General features: G+C 41.6%; 3 protein-coding genes across 3 annotated transcripts in view; 2 read left to right on the top strand and 1 right to left on the bottom strand.

The window, feature by feature from the left end:
* Nucleotides 1–4,162, bottom strand: part of tsfm (Ts translation elongation factor, mitochondrial) — a 5,180-nt gene extending 1,018 nt beyond the window's left edge. The window contains exons 1-5 of the mRNA XM_076037269.1: nt 4,016–4,162; nt 3,491–3,643; nt 2,551–2,679; nt 2,316–2,438; nt 321–402 (exon numbers count right to left, since the gene is read on the bottom strand). Of these exons, the coding sequence (XP_075893384.1) occupies nt 321–402; nt 2,316–2,438; nt 2,551–2,679; nt 3,491–3,643; nt 4,016–4,066 (538 nt within the window). The 5' untranslated portion in view covers nt 4,067–4,162. The remainder of the gene's footprint in view (nt 1–320; nt 403–2,315; nt 2,439–2,550; nt 2,680–3,490; nt 3,644–4,015) is intronic.
* A 1,416-nt stretch (nt 4,163–5,578) lies between these two features.
* On the top strand, nt 5,579–9,275 carry endou (endonuclease, polyU-specific). The gene is made up of 9 exons (XM_076037323.1): nt 5,579–5,717; nt 5,844–5,957; nt 6,049–6,171; nt 6,717–6,885; nt 7,028–7,233; nt 7,792–7,905; nt 8,004–8,110; nt 8,770–8,912; nt 9,012–9,275. The coding sequence occupies exons 1-9, from the start codon at nt 5,660–5,662 to the stop codon at nt 9,124–9,126; spliced, it is 1,149 nt and encodes a 382-aa protein (XP_075893438.1). The 5' UTR covers nt 5,579–5,659; the 3' UTR covers nt 9,127–9,275.
* A 4,459-nt stretch (nt 9,276–13,734) lies between these two features.
* On the top strand, nt 13,735–16,617 carry LOC142895763 (neurogenic differentiation factor 4-like). Its single transcript, XM_076037036.1, has 2 exons — nt 13,735–13,744; nt 14,916–16,617. The coding sequence occupies exon 2, from the start codon at nt 14,917–14,919 to the stop codon at nt 15,928–15,930; it is 1,014 nt and encodes a 337-aa protein (XP_075893151.1). The 5' UTR covers nt 13,735–13,744; nt 14,916; the 3' UTR covers nt 15,931–16,617.
* Nucleotides 16,618–22,166: the final 5,549 nt, after the last annotated feature.

Below are 22,166 nucleotides of genomic sequence, written 5' to 3'. Positions count from 1 at the left end.
TTTGAGGTTGATCTTCGCACTGCCTCACTTGTGCGTGCAGTATGCAGAGTGCCATTTGGTGCAATATTATTGCACAATAACAATGACTGCATAGTAAATGAAATAATGATAACAATAATAATGATTTTATATTTAATTTTATTGAGACGATCACGTATTCAAAGGTTGCTTCAAAATTATGTAACAGAAATATGTAGCATAAAATTGAAATTATTTTCAGTTTTAAAAATAATTTATTATAGAGCTTTAGACCTTTTGTCTCACTTAAAACTTCACAGTGACAGTGTTACAATATTTGGAGCTTGTGTTTAAATACTGACCTATTGCGAGAGCCACCTGGTCAGCAAGCGAAGTTCCCTCAGCCACACTGAGTTTGTGTAACTCCTCACCTGCCAGGACACTCTGGACACACACACAGCATACGAATGACATGAAGCACAGGGCAGAGGACAGCTACAGATCGTCATCTCACGTCTACGCTCAGCGTGGGACGATTCATTCAACTCATGATGCAATGCAATTCCACCATAAACAACAACAACATACTAATATTTGAAAATGCCAGACGTCTAATTCTGCTTTGCTGGAAACAGGCCTCTCCCCCTTCTTATGACAGGTGGATCAGGGAAGTCTTACAAAATTTAAAACTGGAGAGGCTGAGATTTATCCTTAAGGGCTCCCTCAGAAAATTCACCTGCACCTGGAACCCGCTGCTGTCCATTATTGACTCACTGGACATTAAGCCAGATGATGTAGAGGCCTGATGTGTTTTCACTAATTTGCAACCGATCATCTGTTTTTTTTTTGTGTATGTGCGTGTGTCATATCTTTTTTTTTTAATTCTCTCTCCTTTGTTTTTATCATTAATTTCCTTATTGCCAGTCTTTGTTTATGTTTTTATGCTTTTCTTAAATTCCTTTGCAATGGGTTTTTGTTTTTTTGTTTTTCTCCTCTGTTTATTTTTTTTTTTTAATTGTTCTCCCACTTAACACGGGCAACCTCAGGGAATAGTGGGTGGGTGGTATGGGGGGTGGGAGGGAGGGTGAGTGGGAAATTTGAAGGGGGGAAAAAAAAAGGTAAGCACCGGTTTGTATCTTACACGTGTCTTTCATGTATGTAATTATTTTTTCTGTTGCCGATTCTCAATAAATATATTTGAAAATAATGTAAAAAAAAAATCCACAACATTACTAAATGGGTGGATCAAGTAAACAAAGGTTTACACGTGGTCCCGACTTCCTACTTTGGAATTGACATGTTCTTTTAAGAAGACCAACATGTTGACGTTCTCAGTCAGAAGCTGCGACCTCTGTCTCTCATGGTTGAAAAAAACATTTCACTAGTGACACGCATGACAGAAATTGAAGTCAAGTGCGCCCTCTGCTGTTCAAAAAAGGGAATAGCGATTCATTAAAAGTATACGTATCAATGTGACATATATGAACAATTAATTAAATATAGTACGTTGCTGGCCAAAAATGTTGCCAATGCCAAGTCTTTTTTAGCTGCCACAAGGGAAAGTGATAACATACACGTCAATACCTGAAGTAATTCTGTTTATTTTATATACCTGTCGTGCAGTAACTTCTTGAGTGAGTAACTTTGACATTTTTCTTTTGTTAAAATTATTTAAACTTATCCAACCCTTTTAATATATGGCAGAGCAAGTTTAATCACTTCAACCAACTGTGCAGTATCCATCGTCACAGTTCTGATATAGACAGTATATTTAGGTAGCAGCAGGAATCTGCTCTCCAGAACCATAGCACACAAATTTATAGTACAACTTGATGTGTCCGATTTGTTGGTTGAAAAAAAAAGAAAAAAGTTTATTTGGGCTGTAGGTAGGGACGCAAATGATCGATTAATTCATTAATTGATAGTTGATTGACCTTATCGATCGATTAACAATTGATTGATAAGCAGAGATTTTTCCTGAGAACTTAAATTTCACAATAAAACATGTGTAAAGAACACATTTTTTAACCCTTAAATAATGCTGAGGGTCCAATGTAACCCATTTTCACATTAGAGAACAGTAAAAACACCACTATGACCATCACTGTATCTACGGGTGAATTGCTCTTTCCTGCCACTACACTGTTATAATGATATTAACTACATTACATTAAAAAAAAAAATAATAATAATTGCGACTAATTTAATTTAATTTAATTGATTAAATTCTTAATCAACAATTAATGGATAATTGACTCATTGTTAACATCCCTAGCTGTAGGTCATCACAGTGAAGATGTATATGTACATCACATGGCATGGACAATTTCCCTCAACACCAATGCACAAGGCCTCACCTTTACATATCCCACTGTGCTGTGACCTTTTTTCTGGTGGTGAGCCAAGGTGGCTAAGGCCACGTCCTTCACCAGCTGTTGAAACTTCTCATTTCTGGCAACGAAATCCGTTTCACAGTTGACCTGTGGGCCAAGTACACAAGAAAAGACAAAAGATGGAGCTCTTAAACATAAAAAAGGGAGAGAAACATGGAGTCAAGTTGTGACAATAACTGGCAATTATAGCTAGACTCACCTCCACCATGACTGCTTCTTTATCTTTTTTAAACACACCAATTAGACCCTCCTTGGCTTTGCGACCTTCCAACTTGTTTGCCTTTGTCCAGCCCTCCTTCTGGGCCTGCTTGTGTAGCCATGTTTCTGCCTTCCAGTTGGACAAGAATGACAACATCAGGTTTCTCAGCAGGGATGTAAAGTGACAAAGTAGGACCACTTCACGACAGGACTTAACTTGTACTTAGTAGTTCACTATAGGCTGATTTATGAGTTGTTATACTCTACAGTGTCAATGCCAGGGCGTGAGATGGCTCTGCCACGACAAGCAGGTTTGGTGCAGCGCGCTGGTCACTGGAGGATTAAATTGCCTCAATACAACATTGTGTTTAGTTTGCTCCCGCTCTGCCTCTGGGTTTGCTGCTGCAGAACCCTCCCGACTGGACGTCAGTAAATATGATTTTCAAACTTTGGGCAGCTTTCTTTATTAACTACATGACATATGAAACATATTACATACAAGTACTTTTTGTTTCAATACCCGAGTATTGACTTACCTACTTTCAATACATAAGTAAGTAAATATTGAATAATGTAATATTTTGACACTGTTGCTTAAAGAACACTTCAACTTCTAGCGTGGTCATTTTTAGTAGAGTACTTTCGCTCAGGTCTGGGTCACCAGTACTTTGTACATGACTGACTCCCATGACTGACTCTGTCACCCAGGTCATTGTATATCCACTAAAAAAAACTGTTTGGGGTTCTTGCAGACAATATTCAGAACCATTGTGTGAGAACGGAAATGAGGAAGCCAGTGAGACGACAGGCAAAATGTCCTCAAGCGAACGGACGAGTTGCCCACCGAAACTACTGTCGCGAGACACGCTAACAACACGACACAGCTCGATGTCCTCGGCTCAGCTCCATCCTCCGAAGCAGAAGCTGTGGGTTTGGCGCACCTGTGATAAGTCGTTGTCAAATTTCTCCAAGGCCTTCTTGCAGTTGGTGAAGGTGTAGCCGGTGCTCTTCCGCAGCTTCATCAGGAGGGCTTTCTCCGCTGCAAGGAGCTGAAGCCCCGTGTGGACCGACCGAACATGTTGGCATACGGCAACCTGGCGAGGACGCGGCGGGGACAAACCATGTGGTTAAGATCCACTTTGAAAGGTTCAATGGCCTGCAAGTTATCGCCGTTGTCGGAGTGCAGCGTCACATCACACGTGACTAGTTTATCAACCCAAACGACCAGATTCTATGCGAAATAACTGTTAAATGTACATACAAAGAAATTGCACGTGGATGTTGTATTACACGTACATTGTATGTTATACAACAGCGTTCATGGAGTCGAAACTGTCTGACATCGATCAAATTTAATGAATGACCCATTGATTTTGACATGAGAGGAAACCGACTAAGTCTACTATTGGGCAAAAATAATTAAAAAATCTCAAACGAGAACTTCTGTTAAATGTAAAGGTACTCACCCTTGCGACGTCTCTTGTAACTGACTTAAATAAGAGCCCAAACGACATCATTTAGAGTTGAAAAGGCGTGATTTCCCAGCTACTGTCCAGGTTTACAAAAGCTTACAATGTCATTGAAGAGCCACGCCGTCTATGGAAGCCGCGTAGGACCAAAAGGCTATTTAGAACCTTCCTTTGGCTAGGTAGCGCCCTCTGGCGAAAGGGAGTGCGTAAGACGTTGAAAGCAATACGTGTAGTAATGTAAAATCATCATCATCATCATCATCATCATCATCATCATCATCATCATCATCATCATCATCAACAACAACTTAAAACAGCAGGATTCAACAACTGACAAAAGATGAAATGATTTGTGTTCCAGTTTACATCTTAACATTGTATATTTAAGGAATGTAAACAATTTCACTATGACCTATTATAAATTGTACACACATTTGAAAATGAAGATAAATAATCTATGATGGATATGGATGAAAATATATGGATATGGATGCTCTATTGGTTTTTTCCTTTTTTGCACAATGTCTTGTTCTGTCCTGTTCTTTTCCACCTTAATATAATTTTTGTTGCCTGTGTTGCTCTTTCCAAACCTATGTGGTTTAGCAATTAGTAGGTTAGAAGCTGTGAAATGTGGACAGTTGGTAGAGGACATCAACAAAATAAAGAATAAATTATAGATCACAATAAATAAATTGAACCTGTTCTATTTTTCCTGCATCTAAGCTTATGGATGCTCTTTTACTGTTCAAGAGACAACACACTGGTGTTCTCTCAAGCACAAATGATCAACTTCCCACCTGCAACACCAGCTGCACTTTAAAATATTTTTGAAAACTTTATTTGAAGAAGCTATATAGACTTTGAGTATCTCACTATTGTAAGTGACGTACCTCAGTGAATCTGAATGAACACATGTTAAAATCGGCCCCTGGTTGTTCACCTGTGAGCACGGGAGTTCTTGTGCTGTTGTGCTTACAAGTCGGAGTAATTTTTGTGCAAACATGTGACCTGCACTTGAGCAGCACGCAGACAGCTAAGCTTTTCTAAGAGCTGTTGGAGATAAACCCTGTGAAATACAGCATCTGGCATTTTTGGCACCATCAATAAGAAAGGGTGAATAAATATTTTTTTCACCAACATAATACATTCCTGAAGAACAACAGTAGCCCATAAGTAATTATTTTATTGTATTTGTGAAAAAACAAACCAAAACGTTTAATCTTTTTTTTTTTTTTTTTTGCTATTATGAAATGACATTAAATGACATTATCTTGCTTCTTGATGCGGGGCCTAATCCTGAAACATTAAAGGGCAACCACAGGTGTGTGGTTTCACAGGGAGGACGTTTTATAATACTGTTTCAAAACGTTCCACTATCACATTTCTCTTATCTTGAGAAATATTTCACATTATAGAAGATATTCAATCTTTTGGAAGCCATTATTGCAAAACAGATACAATTTTAAATGCATGATTTTGTGACGACACAAAATGACATTGTTGGGCAGTTGGAATCCCGAGCCGCTGACAGGCAGCCTGAACAGAAGGTGTGCATTCGGAGAGCTCAACCCCTACAAACTATAAAAGGGGACTCCTGAGCACAGCACGTCCACCTGGTTTGTAGTTTGCAGCTGTATCAAGATGAAACTCGTCGCAGTTCTTGCACTTTGGGTGACCCTTTTTCAACAGGGATACGGCGGTAAGATATTGATTAATTCAACTTTATCACCAAAACACCATTATTACTATTCTCTGTACAACTATTCTTTATATTATATTTACAGCAAGGGCAATGTCATCAATAATGTCTCCTCTTGATTGCCAGACTCATGTGTGGGTCGCTGTGGATATGGAACTGATAGCGGCTTCTCCTGTCAGTGTAACCCGTCTTGCGAGCGCTATAATGACTGCTGTTCCGACTACAACGCGATGTGTAAAGGTGAATGGCGCGCACAGAGTGCCTTAAATTTGATTTTTAATTCAATTCATGCAATTCCTGCTTTTCAATGAGGCCTTTTCCCCTTTCCTAGAGGGAGCGTTGTCTTGTCAGGGAAGGTGCGGTGAACAGTACAACTCTCAGAACGAGTGCCACTGCAACACAAAGTGCAGCCAGTACAGCAACTGCTGCAGTGACTATGCAGCCCTCTGCGACGGTGAGACCAACATGTGTCACACTGAGCTGAGCTCCTTTCATGTTCCATGCAGTGAGGTTTCTTGATAAAACAGATAATTTTTTTGTTTGAGAGGAACTTCTTTTTTTGATAAAAATAAATAAATAAATAAATAAATAAAGTAAGCAAAACAGGGTGTTAAGAGAAATATCCATAATTTGAATACATCCTGTAGGGAATATATTTTTTTAAATAAACATTTTTCTACAATATCCATGGCAATGTCTAAGGCATGACGCACTCGCAAAGTTTATATCAAAACAGTCACATTACATTATATTCTAATGTAATGTGACTGCTTTCTTATTCTAAATATTAGAATAAGAAAGTCTTATGCACTATTTATCAGTGAGGCACCCATGCAAGATGTAGTAGAACACCACTAGATGTCAGCGTTGTGCCATACAAAAAAACGGCAGAAGAGTTGACTTTGGTGAACTCTTTACTCACTTTGCGTCTTTCCGGAAAACAAGGCGAAGCAGTAGTAAATTTCCAAAGAAGAGACTTGTTTCTTTGGTGCTCCGCAGGTGACAGCGGCGGAGGCAGTGTGATCACCGATGCTGAGATCAAGGCTCTCTCTGAGACGCTCTACGTTCTGGATTCAAACAAGGCCTTATCCTCACAGCTGATCATTGACCCTCAAGCTCTGGTGTCCGACTCTCAGACGGGCTCCAAGACAGATCTCTCCTCTAGACGGTGACATTGACAGTGTACCCCCCCCCCCCCACCACCACCACCACCACCACCATCACCACCATCACCACCATCACCACCACCTCCTTTCTCTGTGACATTATCCTCATTTGTCTGCCTCACGTTGTCTTATTGTTGCTTTCAGTCTGTTCAAGTTCCTCGATGAGAGCTCGCTGTTCTCCAAACCCACCTACGCTGCTTTTCTTGCCCTGCTGGACAACTACAACAGGATGACAGGGCAGACAGAGAACTTTACACATCAGCAGCTGGCAGAGCAGGACACCTTTCTCACGGAGACCATGTCCAACACTGAGCTGGGCAGAGAGCTGTTTGCTTTCCTCTACACCAAGGGTAATTTTGTTGACGCTCACTAGAACAGCTCAATGTGTTGAGGTCTGGGTTGGATCTTCAGTGCAAACATTCTTGGACAAATGTGGATAACAAATTATCGACTAAAAGAAAAAATAATAGAAAACATACACACATATATATATATATATATATATATATATATATATATGTATATATATATATATATATATGTATATATATATATATATATGTATATATATGTATATATATATATATATGTATATATATATATATATATATATATGTATATATATATATATATGTATATATATATATATATATGTATATATATGTATATATATATATATATGTATATATATATATATATATATATGTATATATATATATATATATATATATATATATATATATATATATATATATATATATATATACATATATATATATATACATATATAAAAAATAAAATTCTGTTAAGGACATTAATGTCTTTTAGAGTAACTCTGTGTGTCTGTGTGTACAGCTTATGTCTCAATGCAGACCTCTCATTGTTTTCTCCATTGTCCTCAACCTAAGGGGTCTATGCATCAGAGCAAGCATTCCTCCAGGACCTGAAATCGATGTGGTTTGGTCTTTACTCCCGCTACAACAAGAAGATGGACTCCAGCGGCTTTGAACACATCTTTGCAGGTTCGCTTCAACAGCGCAACAGCACTTCAAATGCTTCGCAATAATTATCTCCCAAGTTGATGATGAAGTCCACGATGCACCTCTGTTTAATTCTTAAGGAGAGATCAAGGGAGGGAAGGTGTCTGGTTTCCACAACTGGATTCAGTTCTATCTTCTGGAGAGAAGCGGACAGCTGAACTATTACAGCCACAGCTTCAATGGGCCTGTAGGTATCCCCAACACAGAGTAATCTATTACTGAGTAATCCACTACTGTAATCAAACCACTTTATGAGTAACAGAGTAATGTAACGGGATTACTCTGGCAAAACTGGCAATTATGTCATAATTACTTTAGCGAGTAATGACTCCATTACTTTTCTAAAATATATTACAAGCTAAAAATGTCTTATTTTTCACAAAATTTCTGAAAATTAGAAAAATGACCGAAAACGATGTTGCAGATTGACGATGCAGCCGTGCATACAACATCATTGACAATGCGACGACGCACCAAATAAAGGAATGGCGGAGGCAAAAGACAAAACAGCAATTGCGTTTGATAGCTGGAAATACAAACATTATTTTGAGTTCATCTTGTTTAAATTTAAGAATATTGTGGTTTGTTGTACGTTATGTGCAGGAAACAAGACGTTTTCAACCGTTACTTTTGTTGTACTTTTGTAACTATAGTAATTAGTAATTGATTACTTGTGAAACAAAGTAGTTAAAGAAGTAATTTGATTACTCTTTAAGGAGTAATCCCAAAGTAGTTGGATTACTTTTATGGAGTAATCCCAACAACACAGATCTCTCGATGATGGTACACACACTACTACTGAGAAATTACTCTTTCTGTTTCTCTCATTTCCCCTCCTCCTCTCAGTGGACAAGCTACCCTGACGTGCTTGGCATGCAGTTCATGTGGGAAGGCTACTACAAGCAGGTCGGTTCTGCAATCATTGGCTGCAGCCCTGAGTTCGACTTTGCCATGTACACCCTCTGCTACATCACCCGCCCTGGGAAACGGTAAGCACATTATCTACATGTGTACTGTGATGTCATCTAGATTGTGATTCCTCTCTGATTTGGACACCTTTTTTTTTTTTTATTTATATCCATCTACAGGTGTTATCTGAGTCTTGGAGGAAAGGAACTCAGTATCCAAACTTACACCTGGGAAAATTCTTTCTATGGTGCTGGAAAGAAGTACATCGCTTCTGCTTTTCCCGCATCCCCCTGAAATGAAACTGCCATCTGTTAACAATACAGAACTTGTCCTTAGAGGAGTTGTTTCAATGCCCTCATATTACCAAACCTGTAAGAAAAAAAAACATGCTCATGCATTGGTTACCAAATAGTTCCAATAAAACATTTTGGAACTGTGAAGAACATCTTCTTATGCTTTTTTTTAATATATATTTTTAATACTTGGGTTCTAATCTGACACATGAACTGTCAAAACAATAAACCAGACAGTTCAAGCTCTCCCGGTGCGATTAGAGAGTGTAAGAATGCATGACTGGGCTCCCAGGGGCATGATCAAACTGTGCCTAATGGGGCAAAAAATGGGCGTTTACACACCCCGAGTGGGCACAATAATGATACCAACCAGCACAAACCTCAAGTAGCCAAAGCATGTGCGCGTCTGGCACAATTGTTTATTGTCTCACAAAAAAAACAAAACAAAACAAAAAAAAACCCACAAAACAAAACACAAAGTGCAGTCTTTTGGCGGTATGAACTATAGAAACAAAAAGGACATTAACAGCTCCTGTTCTGCTTGACCTGCTTCAAACAGTGGCCACCAGCTAAACCTCTTCTTATCAGCTGTCTGGAAAGCTGTGTGTGTAGCTCCCCAGTGTGTGTGCATGTGTCCAGCTGGGATGGGGGTTGATTTTACTCATTCACTCATCTGGGGTGACTAACAGGATAAATTCTGCTCTGCCGACCGAACAGGGGGACACACTTTCAGGCCTGTTTGAAGAAAGTATTACAGGAGATGGATCTGCCACTGATCCCATTGTCTGCTGCTCTCTGTGCATTCATGCAAAAGCAAGAGCACAAGACCAGTCGGCTTGCAGGGGAGAGAAAAAAAAAACCTGCGGCAAGTGATTTGATTTGCGCCCCACATGCAGTCAAAGTGTTGCGCCAACACAACAATAAAGACGGCTCAGGGAAGAATTCACTATTTTCTCAGACCACATTACACTTTCTGGGCTGGTGACTCTCGAAATTAGAAGAGTAAATCTTCTCCCTTTTCATGCCGCCTTCTTTTAAAAGCCCCCAATAGAGGCAAATTAAATCACACTGGGGCAAATAAAAGAAAAAAAAGATTCAATTGTTTCTTTTGTCCCTCACACAACTTCATAATCGAATTATAGCTGGCCACCCGCCAGCGTGTCCTCGCATCTCCCCCCGAATGGGCTCCTCCTGGCAGATCTCGTGAGCCACCTGACTTTTGTTTTGTAATTATATTATCCCGCTCTCCCTTTAGCGCGTTGTGGCTAATGGCTGCGCGGGCTAGTCCAGCTGCACATGCAGAAACAAAGCTGCTTACGGTGCAAAACAATGGGCCCCCGTGGAAAAGGGACGCCCGAAGGCGGTCAGCCAATGAGCACGAACAACAGGGGGGCCAGCAGAGGGTTTAGGGAAGGGTTAAGGGGGTTTAGGGGTTCAGACGGAGGGAGGTGTCTGGTTCACCCTGCGAGTTTAGTCCATCAATGGGACAGTTAGTGGGAGGATGCACGGTCAGCTTGGCCCCCCGTCTCCCGAGGGTCAGCTCTGGGCTTGAGGGGTGGCTCAAGTTTGGCTTAAATGTCGGGCCTGTTTCTTAAGTTGACGTGAGAGCATGAAATGCGGGGCAACATTCATTCTGTGGAGCTTTCGGCATGCGTCTGAACAATTTGACGACGGCGGTGTCAACGCCTCCGCCGTGAGTTGAAATGTTGACGTGAACAAAGAGACACGAAAGAGACAACTGGGTCTGCGAGAGAGCGCAGCCAAGAGATGTTTGGACGTCCTGGTGCAAATCTGCACACCTCCAGAAACTTGAACACACACACACACACACACACACACACACACACACACACACACACACGTGCACTCACACACACACACATGCACATACGCATGCACACACACAGTGAGAGGTGCAGTATGTGGCACTCACATCTCTCAGCGGACGTTCAATATGACAGATGGACGGCACACATATTCACACAGAGAAGCCACCAGGGATTCAGAGGAAGCTAATGTGTGTGTGTGTAGTCAAGTGAAGTTTTAATCTGTTATTTTCATTAAAAAAAAAAAAAAAAAAAAAAAATACTTGAACTGTAGTTTCCCAGGACCGCCGCTCCGGATAGGTGAGGGAGCGTGTCCTCTGAGTAATGTGGATGGAGCTGACGAGACGGGCAGCCGGGGAAGTACATCAGATGAGCATCTGAGCCACAGGCTGTTACACTGAGAGACGCGTCCTGCACAAGACCATCTGCAAATGGGACCCTGATGCACGGGGTTAAAAGTACATGACCTGGGGACGCTGCAGCACGCACGCACTGTCACACTGGAGTTGCTCCGAAACACACGGGCATGGCCAGTAGGTGGAACTCAAATAATGCAAGAAAAATATATATTTCTATTGTTTTGTCACTTCAAAATAGGAGTAGAGGAGCCTCAACGCAACTCTGATGTAGGACACTGAAGATGATTATGTTTTCACAAACAGTACGACTGAGTGCAAATTATGGGGACGCGGGGCCTCGGCTACAGTATTCCCATGTTAATTCCACTCTTGGGATTGCCCGACTTTGCTATTCCCATTTCAGGTTGCAGGTGTGGGATGGAAAAGGCAGGGACTCAGGGGGGAGGAGCAGAGGGAAAGTATTCAGCCAGGGAACCATCGGAGAACGAGAAATAAGGGCAGTCGGACTGTTGAGCTCACCGTGTATCTTGCAGGACTCTGTTTATATAAATATATATGTTGTTATTTTCTGCCTAGTTGCCCCCGATGAGCATCAACAAGGTGTGGCCCTTTACCTCATTTAATCAAATGTTTCGTTTTAAGAATAAACCAGAAACACATTCTTATGTTCACCGCCAACATATGATTTTGTCTCTCTTCTCTCCTTTCAACAGTATTCAAATACATTTCAACTACAACTTTCCATTGAGTGTGAAAATCAAAATGAAAATATGTTGGATGTCAATAATCTATCTCATGGTCTGAAGCAAAGGTATGACTTAAAAAACCTGTAAGTGTGAGGTGTAATCAAAACTGATGCCTTTGAATTTAAAAGAATATTATGTATAAGGAAGACAAATCACTGTCAGGAATGTTGCCTTGTATTTATTGGTTTGACATGTTAAATACATCAACATAGGTTTTTTTTTTTTTTTTACATTAACATGAACTATTTAGAAGGATCATTTATGTCTGAATGAGCTCTTACTGCCTATGGCATAAGTACTTGTGCCGATGTTAATGTGACATTTTCCTCACTGGAATGAATTGTTTTGGTTGTAAATATATATTTATTTATCACAATCTCTATAAATAAATCATCTCACTCAAAATATTGATAATTACAAAAAACTGTTTCAATATTTTTTGAAAAGAAACCAGTTTTTGATTTGATTTCTTTTAATATTTATTTGATAACACAATAATTTTTACATCAGCTTTTGAATAAAACTTAGCAAGTAAAGACTTCAAAGCAACTTTTTTAAATTGCTGAATGTGCCATAAACACACTCACCACATTTACTCTTACTTCTTAAGGTAAACACACACACACACACACACACACAATCAAGGAGATGCTGTTATCAAAAAAATGTGAGAAAAACTTTTTATGTATTTGAAATACTTTTTGGGTGGTTTATTTTCATTTTTTTTTTTTTTAATTTACTACACTAATACTTGTGGGTTTATTAAAACAATCCATACACAACGATCTGAAATCACAGCTAATGCTGTGATGAAAAAAAAAACAAAAACGTAGATTCATATTTCATTTTAACGGAATGCCAGACTTATTCTCCCATCGCTCTCTTGGCAGGCGAGCCTCCTCTCAGCCTGTTTTTGTATTTAAAACAGAAGCATAACACATATTCGAAGATGTGCGCGTGTTGGGGGGCGGACGAGTAATGTGAGGAGGGACACAATGGGCGTTGCAACCTCGTGTGACTAACTTCTCCCGTCCTGCTCCGCTCTGCGGTTCTGGTCCCCCGGGGGAAGCATCACTTGTTGAGCAGCTCCTCTAGTCTCGTCTCGGCTGTGCGAAGCGGTGCGGTGCGGTGCGGTGCGGAGCGGATGGCCTGGGCTCGGAGGAGATGGGACGCGGCAAACACCTGCTCACACGCGACTTTCAAGCTGTCACATGCAGTTAGACTCATCCCGCAGGGCGGGCGCGTCTCTCTCGGTGCAAACGTGCCTCTTATTGCTGCCCCAACAAAAGGGGGCCCGTCCGCACGCACGCACGCACGCGCGCACGCCCCCCCCCCACCACCACCACCACCACCACCACCACCACACACACACACACACACACACACACACACACACACACACACACACACACGAAACTGGAGCCACGGGCCGGCCACGCGCGACCCTGGCGCGTCGCCTGCAATCTGACGGGAGCCGACGGGCGGGGGTGGGGAGGGGGGAAGTGGGTGGGCGGTGCTTAAGTTGGTGGTTAAAAGAGGGGAGGGAGACCCCGCAGAGACACCGACCCAAGCTCCGACACGGTGGGACACTCATCTCAACAACAGTCGGACGAGACACGGAGACAAGTGTGACGGAAGAGGCAGGGAAGAAGAAGAACAACTGCCATCTGCAGAAGAGAAGACACCAGGTATGGACTTTTTTTTTTCCATCAATGAATAAATCAAGTATTTTTGTCAGCAGGTTGTTTGCCCGGACTTGGGATATTTTTCCTTTTTCCTTTAATAATTCCAAAAAAAAAAAAAAAAAGCCGCTGTGTTTTAAGATTAAAATATTATTTAAATGATCAAACAACACATTCTTTGACGTAAGAATAATAAAATGAATGAATAACGACACATTAAAAGAAAAAAAAGCACATCAAGTGAGCACTTTGAGAGCTCTGTTCACATTTTCTATTCTATTATACTATTCTTCTACTTCCATTTGGAGTCACTGATGCGTGGATGTCGATCTTTCATTTAATCCCTTGGTCGTGGCTTCATCCACGGAGTAAATCCTGCGATGGCCCAGATTGAAAATCTGTCGGCGACTTTATCTCGCATGGGGCATTACCAGTTCACAAATTGAACGGGATTACACTGTGAAAGGAGGAGCAAGGGGGGAGAAAAGTTATTTAGATAAAGGTCAAAACACGAATGCGAAAAAATAAAAATAAATCAGAAGAATCGACCCGAAGTTGATGACAGGATGGAACTGTCCGGTGCTGAAACACTTGACTCCTTTCGTAATGCTGATTCTACAATTGAGGATGAATTTAACATATTGGTTCTTATCGCACGCCATAATTCATTCCATTAAAAATACTTTTTTAAAAATGCAGGTTGCAGGTTTAAAGGGGTAGTTCATATACCAAAGAACTTCTTGTAGAATAATGTTTATGTAAATTGGACGTTGTCATTTTTTTTTTTTTTTTTGTATCACTACATTTTATGATGACTAAACTGCAAATCAATAGCATGTTAAATATTCAGTTTCAAGCATTAACATTATTTATAGTTTAGTAAATACTAAGTTAATATGAAGGCAATAAATATCAGCTGTGTTTATATGGTGTAATATACAATACATAATGTTTTACAGAGGATTATTTAACCATATATATGCATATTTAAGTACCATTTATCAAATATTTGCAATAATTGATAATAAAAAAAAAAAAGAGCAAACATAAACAAGTAAAACAGTATACCATTGTGATGGACATACAGTAGCACATAAAATCTAAGCTAACTTGACACGTATTTTGCAATGTTTGACACACGTCACCAACCAACAATGTATTTTCTTTGGTTTGCCAGGATGATGATGAAGCCATACGTGAGGCAAAGTGAGAGAGAAGAGGTGCTCAGCCCTCGGCAGTGGATGGATGGAGACGTGAGCTCACCTGATGGGGAGGCGTCCGTTTTGTCGCACAGTTACCGGTCGGGCGGAGTCAACCAACAGGCCCGGGAGCTGGGCAGCGAGGACGCAGAGGAGGACGAGGAGGAAGAGGAGGGCGGACAGGACGACGGCAACGAAGCCAAGAGAAGAGGGCCCAAGAGGAAGCGCATGACCAAGGCCCGGGTGGAGCGCTTCCGCGCTCGGCGCGTCAAGGCCAACGCCAGGGAACGCTCGCGCATGCACGGCCTGAACGACGCCCTGGAGAACCTGCGCAGCATCATGCCCTGTCACTCCAAAACACAGAAACTGTCCAAGATCGAGACCCTCCGACTGGCCCGCAACTATATCTGCGCCCTGTCCGAGGCCCTGGAGGGCGGCCTGTCCACCGAGAGCCGGGCCTTCATGGAGACCCTGTGCAAGGGTCTCTCCCAGCCCACCACCAACCTGGTCGCTGGCTGCCTGCAGATGGAAACGGCGCCGGGGGCGGGGCCGAGGTCGGAGGACATGCAGAGGGTGCGGGCGGGCCACGCGGGCATCGGCGGCGGCGGCAGCAGCAGCGCGGTCAGCTACTCCTCCCCGGGACTGCCCAGTCCGCCCTACGGCACCTTCGACTCGGCTCACCTGCTCCACCTGAGGGCCGTGAAGGGGGCTGCGTACGAGAGCCACTTGGCAAACGAGTTCGGCTCCGGCGGGGTGGGCACGCCGCCGTACGACGGCCCGCCGACGCCGCCGCTCAGCATCAGCAGCGCCCTCATGCACAAGCAGGAGCCGTCGCCACACTACCTGGCCCCGCACCACTACTCCCCCAGCCCCGTGGAGCAGGACTCCTACCAGACCCAGAGCAGCTACGACGTGCACATGGAGGGTCCGTACGATAGCTATCACCCACCCCACTTGCCCTCTCGACAGATAACCTCAACATACAGAGACTAGACGTGAACCCATTTCCCTTGCAACCATCAGCACCGTCTAAATGAACTGACTCCTCTTTGTCTTGAAGACTGAAAGATCCTCTCGCCTGGTAATAAGCATGTAGGAAACTAGAACTGAGGAAAATAAGGTTTGTTTACGAGTGTAGTGCACCTACTACTGAATGTTGTCACCACGAGGAAATAGTCGTCCTGACCAATGCGTTTTCTAAGAGAAACCCAGGCGGCACCAGGTGGAGCAGCAAATGTTGCTTCGTACAGACGTCCCCTCTGCTGTAGTAGAAGCACTTAAGTTTTAGCTTTGCCAGTGTCAGATGTTCTACGGAAATGTAAAGTTTTTCTATTTATTCTCTAATTTAATACAGTGTATATTGACTATATTTTGTTTGTCTGGTTATATATGTTTTTGCAGTGAAGACGTGTGTTATTTTTTTCGTATTTATAGACTTCTACCCATTTCCGTAGCTGTTTGTCCCAAATTCAACTTTTGCACTTGATACATTCCACAATTGATTCATCTGCACAATATAGTTTGTTTGAAAGATGTTGTCTGTAGAGGAAATTTGTCCTTCCTTCCTTCTTTTATAAAGGAAAATGTAAATGTTAGGCATGACTTTTAAAGTGACACCGATTCGTTTTTCATTGTTGTTTCTCATGTTTTTTTCTGTTATTAAAATGGTCACTAGCTTTTCTTTTTAGTCTGTTCTCTCTGTTTTTACAATCTAATCGGGGATCCCACATACTCACATTTACAATAAAAAGTTTCTCATTTTCCGGCTAAGCTCTAGCTGGCTCAGCCTCTCCTTATCTTCTGGTTTTCACTTGGTGCGAAGCTGAGATGTGTGAGGAGGGACTTGGAGATGAAGATTTATGATTAACATGGCTGCTGAGCCCTAACATTTTCACACTATTCAAACATTCGCACATTTTGTCCAACCCAAAGTGCACCTACTTGACATTTTTAAATGTTTGCAGTTTTTTAATCAGAAAAATGTCTCAAGTATATGTTTGGTCAAACTGATCCAAACTGATCCAAACTGATCAGAGGTCCGAAGAAAATCAAGACAATTCTTTTTGTCATCATCATCATCATCATCATCATCATCATCATCATCATAGACAAAAAAGTAGGGAGAAAAAAAGGAAATAAAAATCAGCCTGTAAATAGCCAGCCAAAGGCCACTAGACAAGAAGAATAACAAAGAGTTGATCTCTGAACAGCCACTTGGTGTTGATTCATGGTGCAGGCGGGTCAGTACGAAGACCACCCACTGAGGGGTCAGTTACACGAGGTCAGAGGTTACGCTGGTCAGTGGCTCAGTTGTGGGAATGGTCTGATGGTGTGAGGTCTACTAACTTTTAGCCAGCGAGCTTATCCTCCTGTGTATTTGCACTCAGTGTTCGCCGCATCCTTTCATCAAGGCCGGTGTGCTTGGTAAGTAAAATGTCAGAGCCTACATTGTGGGTAAGATTCCTATAATCCTGATAAACATGGCGATGAACATCCCACGCTTGGCCCGCACTGGGAAAAATATATCACTTTGTTTTCACAGGGATTAGTATAAGCCTCTCTCTCTCTCTCTCTCTCTCTCTCTCTCTCTCTCTCTCTCTCTCTCTCTCTCTCTCCTCTCTTTCCATGTGTGTCATTGCGTATTTGTGTGTGAATGTGTGTGTGTGCTGTGTATTTGCATTATAACCAGGGATATTAGAAACCAACTTTAAAGGGCCAGGATGGAAATAAAAAACGGAGCATTTTTCTGCTCGGATCTTCCTGCTCAGACCTGACAACCGAGTCGGCATACATAAGATAGTCCTCACTTGTCCTCAAGATAAATTATGGAGTTGATAGAGCAGCATTATAGGGGAACAAAAGATTTTCCATTTGAAAAGGGCACTTTTGCACCAAAGACAAACAAAAGGCTGCACTCACCCTTTCCCCCTTGACCTCCTTGACCATGATCTACGTGAGCCTGTGATAGCAGCAGAGGTGTGAATGGCTCATATATTGCCCCATAAAGAAGCCTTGTCATCTCAGCCAAGGGAATCATTTCAGGAATAATGGGGAAAAGTTTAAATTTAATCATTGCTGCGTGTTTTAATATAATCATTTATTTAAAATGTCAAAGGAGTGTCTTGGATATAAGATACGTTCCAACCAAGTTACAACAGTCCATTCATCTCATATAGATAATAGGCGCTGAGTTTTCTATTATTGGGTTTATGCAGATGATTTCTGTTTAACATTACTTATTTATGTGAGAAATGAGGAATGTTTTCAGAAAATATGACAATTGAAGGAAAACACATTTTATTTTCGTCCCATTTTCCATCTTCAAATCCACATCTTCCACTCAAGAGTTATGCAAAGTCTATGTGTTGGATTAAGGATGTTGTTGACATGTATGCAGTTAGAATGAGAGGTGGTGGATGAGCATACTCCATGCAATCATGGCTGTGTTACTAGGATAAAGCAGCATTAAGCGGCTGATCAGAGCTCAGTGTCTGAATGGTTGCATTACCACACTAATCCAGGGAGGAGAAGGGCTGCAGGACATCAGCAGCATCATCCATTGCAGTGCAGCTCCAGGTGCTCGCCACACACTGCCAGTAAGTATAGCTCTCAATATTCAGAGGAAAAGAGTGGAAGTGACCAAAAGAAGACCTCCTATCAGGAAAATGATGATGGAGAAGATCTATAGTCTAAAAACCACTGAGTTACATATTGACTATTCTAATAGCATTTGGAAAAAAAACAGAAGCTTTTTTTTTAATAGTCTTCCCATATATGTTTATCTCTTCTGCTGTTGATATACATGACAGTGCTGTTGAGATATTGTCCAGGTGCATGCAAACATTGGCGAACTAGCAGACTAAAAACATTGCATACTCGCAGCCATGTGAAAAAAAAACCCCATCTCTCTGTCTGACGTTAATCTTCGTCAGGTCAAGAGGCGAGTCCCGGATACAGACGAGCAGTTTAATTGGTAAGTGTGTCTTCTGTCAATTTAAATCAGCAGCTGCAGAACAAAGAGTCATTTCAATCGCAACCAAAATCTTCAAAAGCGTAAAAGTATTGACGAGACAGTGGATATCCACAATGAATTAGAAACATTAACATTAACATTAAGGAAAAAGCTGATATGAATACAATATATTTGTTCAAAACTTTATAATTGCACCCAGCAACATTTACTACTTCAAATAAAGACAACCCAGAAGACACAAGTGCATTTTAAACATACATTTTGGTTATATGGAGGAAAGAAGTAGGAGGACAACTGAGTCATTACATGGGGGGTAAATAATAATAAAATACCATATAGTAAAAACGGGGGGACGAAATCGTGATTAGTGGCAAGGTACAGTTTCTTTTCTCTGAAGATTAACGATAGATAATAACACAGGTAGAAAGGTCAGAGCAGTGAATGAATGCTCCAAGCTGGAGGACGATTAGCGTGACCGCCACGTTGCAATGAGTTGTTTAACAGCGACACCTGGCGGTCACAATCCTACACTAAAAGCAGTGGCAGAGGAGAACCTTCACCACAAGGTGTCACCATTGTTCCATTTATATGTTTATTTATTTATTTGTTCGTTCATTCATTCATTCATTCATTCATTCATTCATTCATTCATTCATTTTCTATACCCGCTTCTTCCTGAGCTCAGGGTCACGGGGTCTGCTGGAGCCTATCCCAGGTGTCTTAGGGCGAAGGCAGGGTTATTTATCTATTCATTTATTTATTTATTTACTTTTATTTTTTATTTTTTTTAGCCGCAATCCTCTTGCCACAGTAAAGTGTCTAATTGCTGCGGTGAATTCCTAATTTAATTCTAGTTTAAGGGGTGCCAACTATTTCATGGATTGAAAATGCACTGTGAACACCCAAAATAAAACATAAGACAGTTTAAGATTTGGTTTGACTGTGCAGTGGGAATATATTCAACCTATTTACATGCAAACCTCCAGTCGGTGCTGCGTGTCTGGAGGAGAATAATCAGGCTAACGAGGGCACCTGGGGAGTGGGAGTGCGCTGTCCTCCCCCATCCAGGCTCCATCAAACCGTAATTATTTATCGTGAAGGGATGTGAAAGAAAAAGGATTATCAGGGAAATCTTAGTGATTAAATCTTCAAAGGTGGCACTGAGGCATGAGGGCTATACAAGGAAGAGCGGCACAGATATTGCTTTTATCCTTGAGGTGAAACAAAAGAGGGGGAACAAAAGCAGATGACCTCCACAAGTGCTGGCACACCATGTTGAACGGAAGCCAAGAAAAAATAGTTTAAGTGAATTATTATGAAAGAAATAACAACAACAACAACAACAATAATAATAATAATAATAATAATAATAATAATAATAATAATAATAATAATAACCCAAAGCTTTTAGGTTGAAGTGTTTTACAGTCTCCCTCATACTGTATGACCTCAGCCTGAGAAAAAAAAAACTCCAAGGTGTCGCTTTTGCTTGTGAACCAGGAAACATTTGACACCAAAAACCCAAAACAACTGACAACAAAGAGCTGAAGGGCAATTCAAAAAATAACAATCATGAATAAAAAACACATCCTATTGGAGCGGCCAAGGTTTTCAGTTGGATCAAGGTGTTGCTCGTCAGCCCAAATGTGCAGCAGCGTGCCAGACGGGGACGTCCACAACAGATAAAACCACACCAGGCTGTGAGACAAAGAGAGGCGCAAACGTTGGATCAGTTTGCCAAGAGACAAAGTGTTTGTCCTTGCTTGACATTTTCTTGCAGGGATACAAAAATGGCACATTTAGGATAGAAAAGGTCTGACCTGAGGGTGTGTGTGTGTGTGTGTGTGTGTGTGTGTGTGTGTGTGTGTGTGTGTGTGTGTGTGTGTGTAAGTGTGTGTGTGCATGCGTGCAACTGTATCCCCCCCTGGTGAAATGTGCTTACTGCTCCAGTTTGCTGTCCTTCCCCACTGTCCCCTAACTTGATCCCTGCATGTCATGCAGCCAGAAGGTGTTGATGTGCGCGCGCCTGTTAAACATTACACAAACAAATTAAGTGAAAGGGGTCTCCCATAAATTAAAGTGGGACACAAGTTCCCGTGCGTCTCTCCCTCTGTTGTCAGTCGGTGTGGGTCTCTGCCAGGCCTGGCTGGCAGGATGTGCCGCGGCTGGTTTTTACTGCTCGCATTAAACACTTGGTTTTCCTCAGCAGCCTTTTCTTTCTCTCCCCCTGCACACTCAGCGTCGTTAAACCTTCACTTGGCCTCGATGGCTTGTATTTAACACTGCATCATCTCCTGCAGGTGACTTGTAACTGATCAGAGTGGGAAGCCTACCTGTTCTTCTGTGGACCTTTTTTCAGGAAATCCGAATTAGACTGACATTTCCCGTACACTGCGGCGTGTGTCAATGGAGCCTGGGGCTCCGCCTTCTGTGCCTCTACCCAACACCCTTCGCTTTCTAAAATGGCACTTGTAAGCATGTTAATGATATCTGATATGAATTTGCATTTAAACAGGCAGAGGTGTGAGACATCGATACGCCGATGCAGAGAGAGTCAAGTTGTATCAGGTTTGCCGGGTTGTGATTGCGCCAAGTTCACAGCGGAGGCAGGACTTTACATTGTTTCAGTGAAGAGATTTAGATTGTATGAACTTAAACTTGGACCATGACTATGAAATATGACTTACTTTTTTGAGTTCAAGGAAAACTTTTAAACCTTGGTTGTTGTTTAAAGTTATTGGTGGACCTGGTAGGATCTTATTATCATTAAGATAAATAAGAAAAATAGAAAAGTGAAAATAAAAGACTTGATGAGACAGCAATGTCTCTTCCAGGCAGTGTTGTTGGGATTACCCTGCAAAAGTAATCCAACTATTGATTACTGATTACTGCTTAAAAAGTGAACTAATTACTTCTTTAACTGTTTTGTTTCATAAGTAATCAATTTAGTTTAAAAAAAAAGATGAAGTAAAAGTTGAAAACATCTCGTTTTCTGCACACAACGTACAACAAACCACGATATTCTTTCATTTAGACGAGATGAACTCAATATAATGTTTGCATTTCCAGCTACAAATGCAATCACTGTTTTTTCTTTTGCCGCCGCCATGCTTGCTTTGGTGCGTCGTTGCATGTCAATGACCGTTGCATGCATGGCTGCATCATCAATCGGCGACATCGTCGTTTTTGGTTGTTTTTCTAAATTTCAGACCTTTTGTGGACAGTAAGACATTTTTAGCTTGCAAAATATTTCAGA

This window comes from Nelusetta ayraudi, unplaced genomic scaffold (genome assembly GCF_046127955.1).
Source record: "Nelusetta ayraudi isolate G7.1 ecotype Tasmania unplaced genomic scaffold, CSIRO-AGI_Nayr_v1 ptg000050l, whole genome shotgun sequence".
Classification (NCBI taxonomy): domain Eukaryota; kingdom Metazoa; phylum Chordata; class Actinopteri; order Tetraodontiformes; family Monacanthidae; genus Nelusetta; species Nelusetta ayraudi.
This window is presented reverse-complemented; position numbering and strand designations above follow the sequence as displayed.

Excerpts from the sequence above, each read along its gene's own strand:
- endou (XM_076037323.1), top strand. The coding sequence starts at position 5,660 with ATGAAACTCGTCGCAGTTCTTGCACTTTGGGTGACCCTTTTTCAACAG. Across the intron at positions 6,886-7,027 it reads ACAGATCTCTCCTCTAGACG|TCTGTTCAAGTTCCTCGATG; the intron begins GTGACATTGACA and ends TGTTGCTTTCAG. Across the intron at positions 8,913-9,011 it reads ATCACCCGCCCTGGGAAACG|GTGTTATCTGAGTCTTGGAG; the intron begins GTAAGCACATTA and ends ATCCATCTACAG.
- LOC142895763 (XM_076037036.1), top strand. The coding sequence starts at position 14,917 with ATGATGATGAAGCCATACGTGAGGCAAAGTGAGAGAGAAGAGGTGCTC.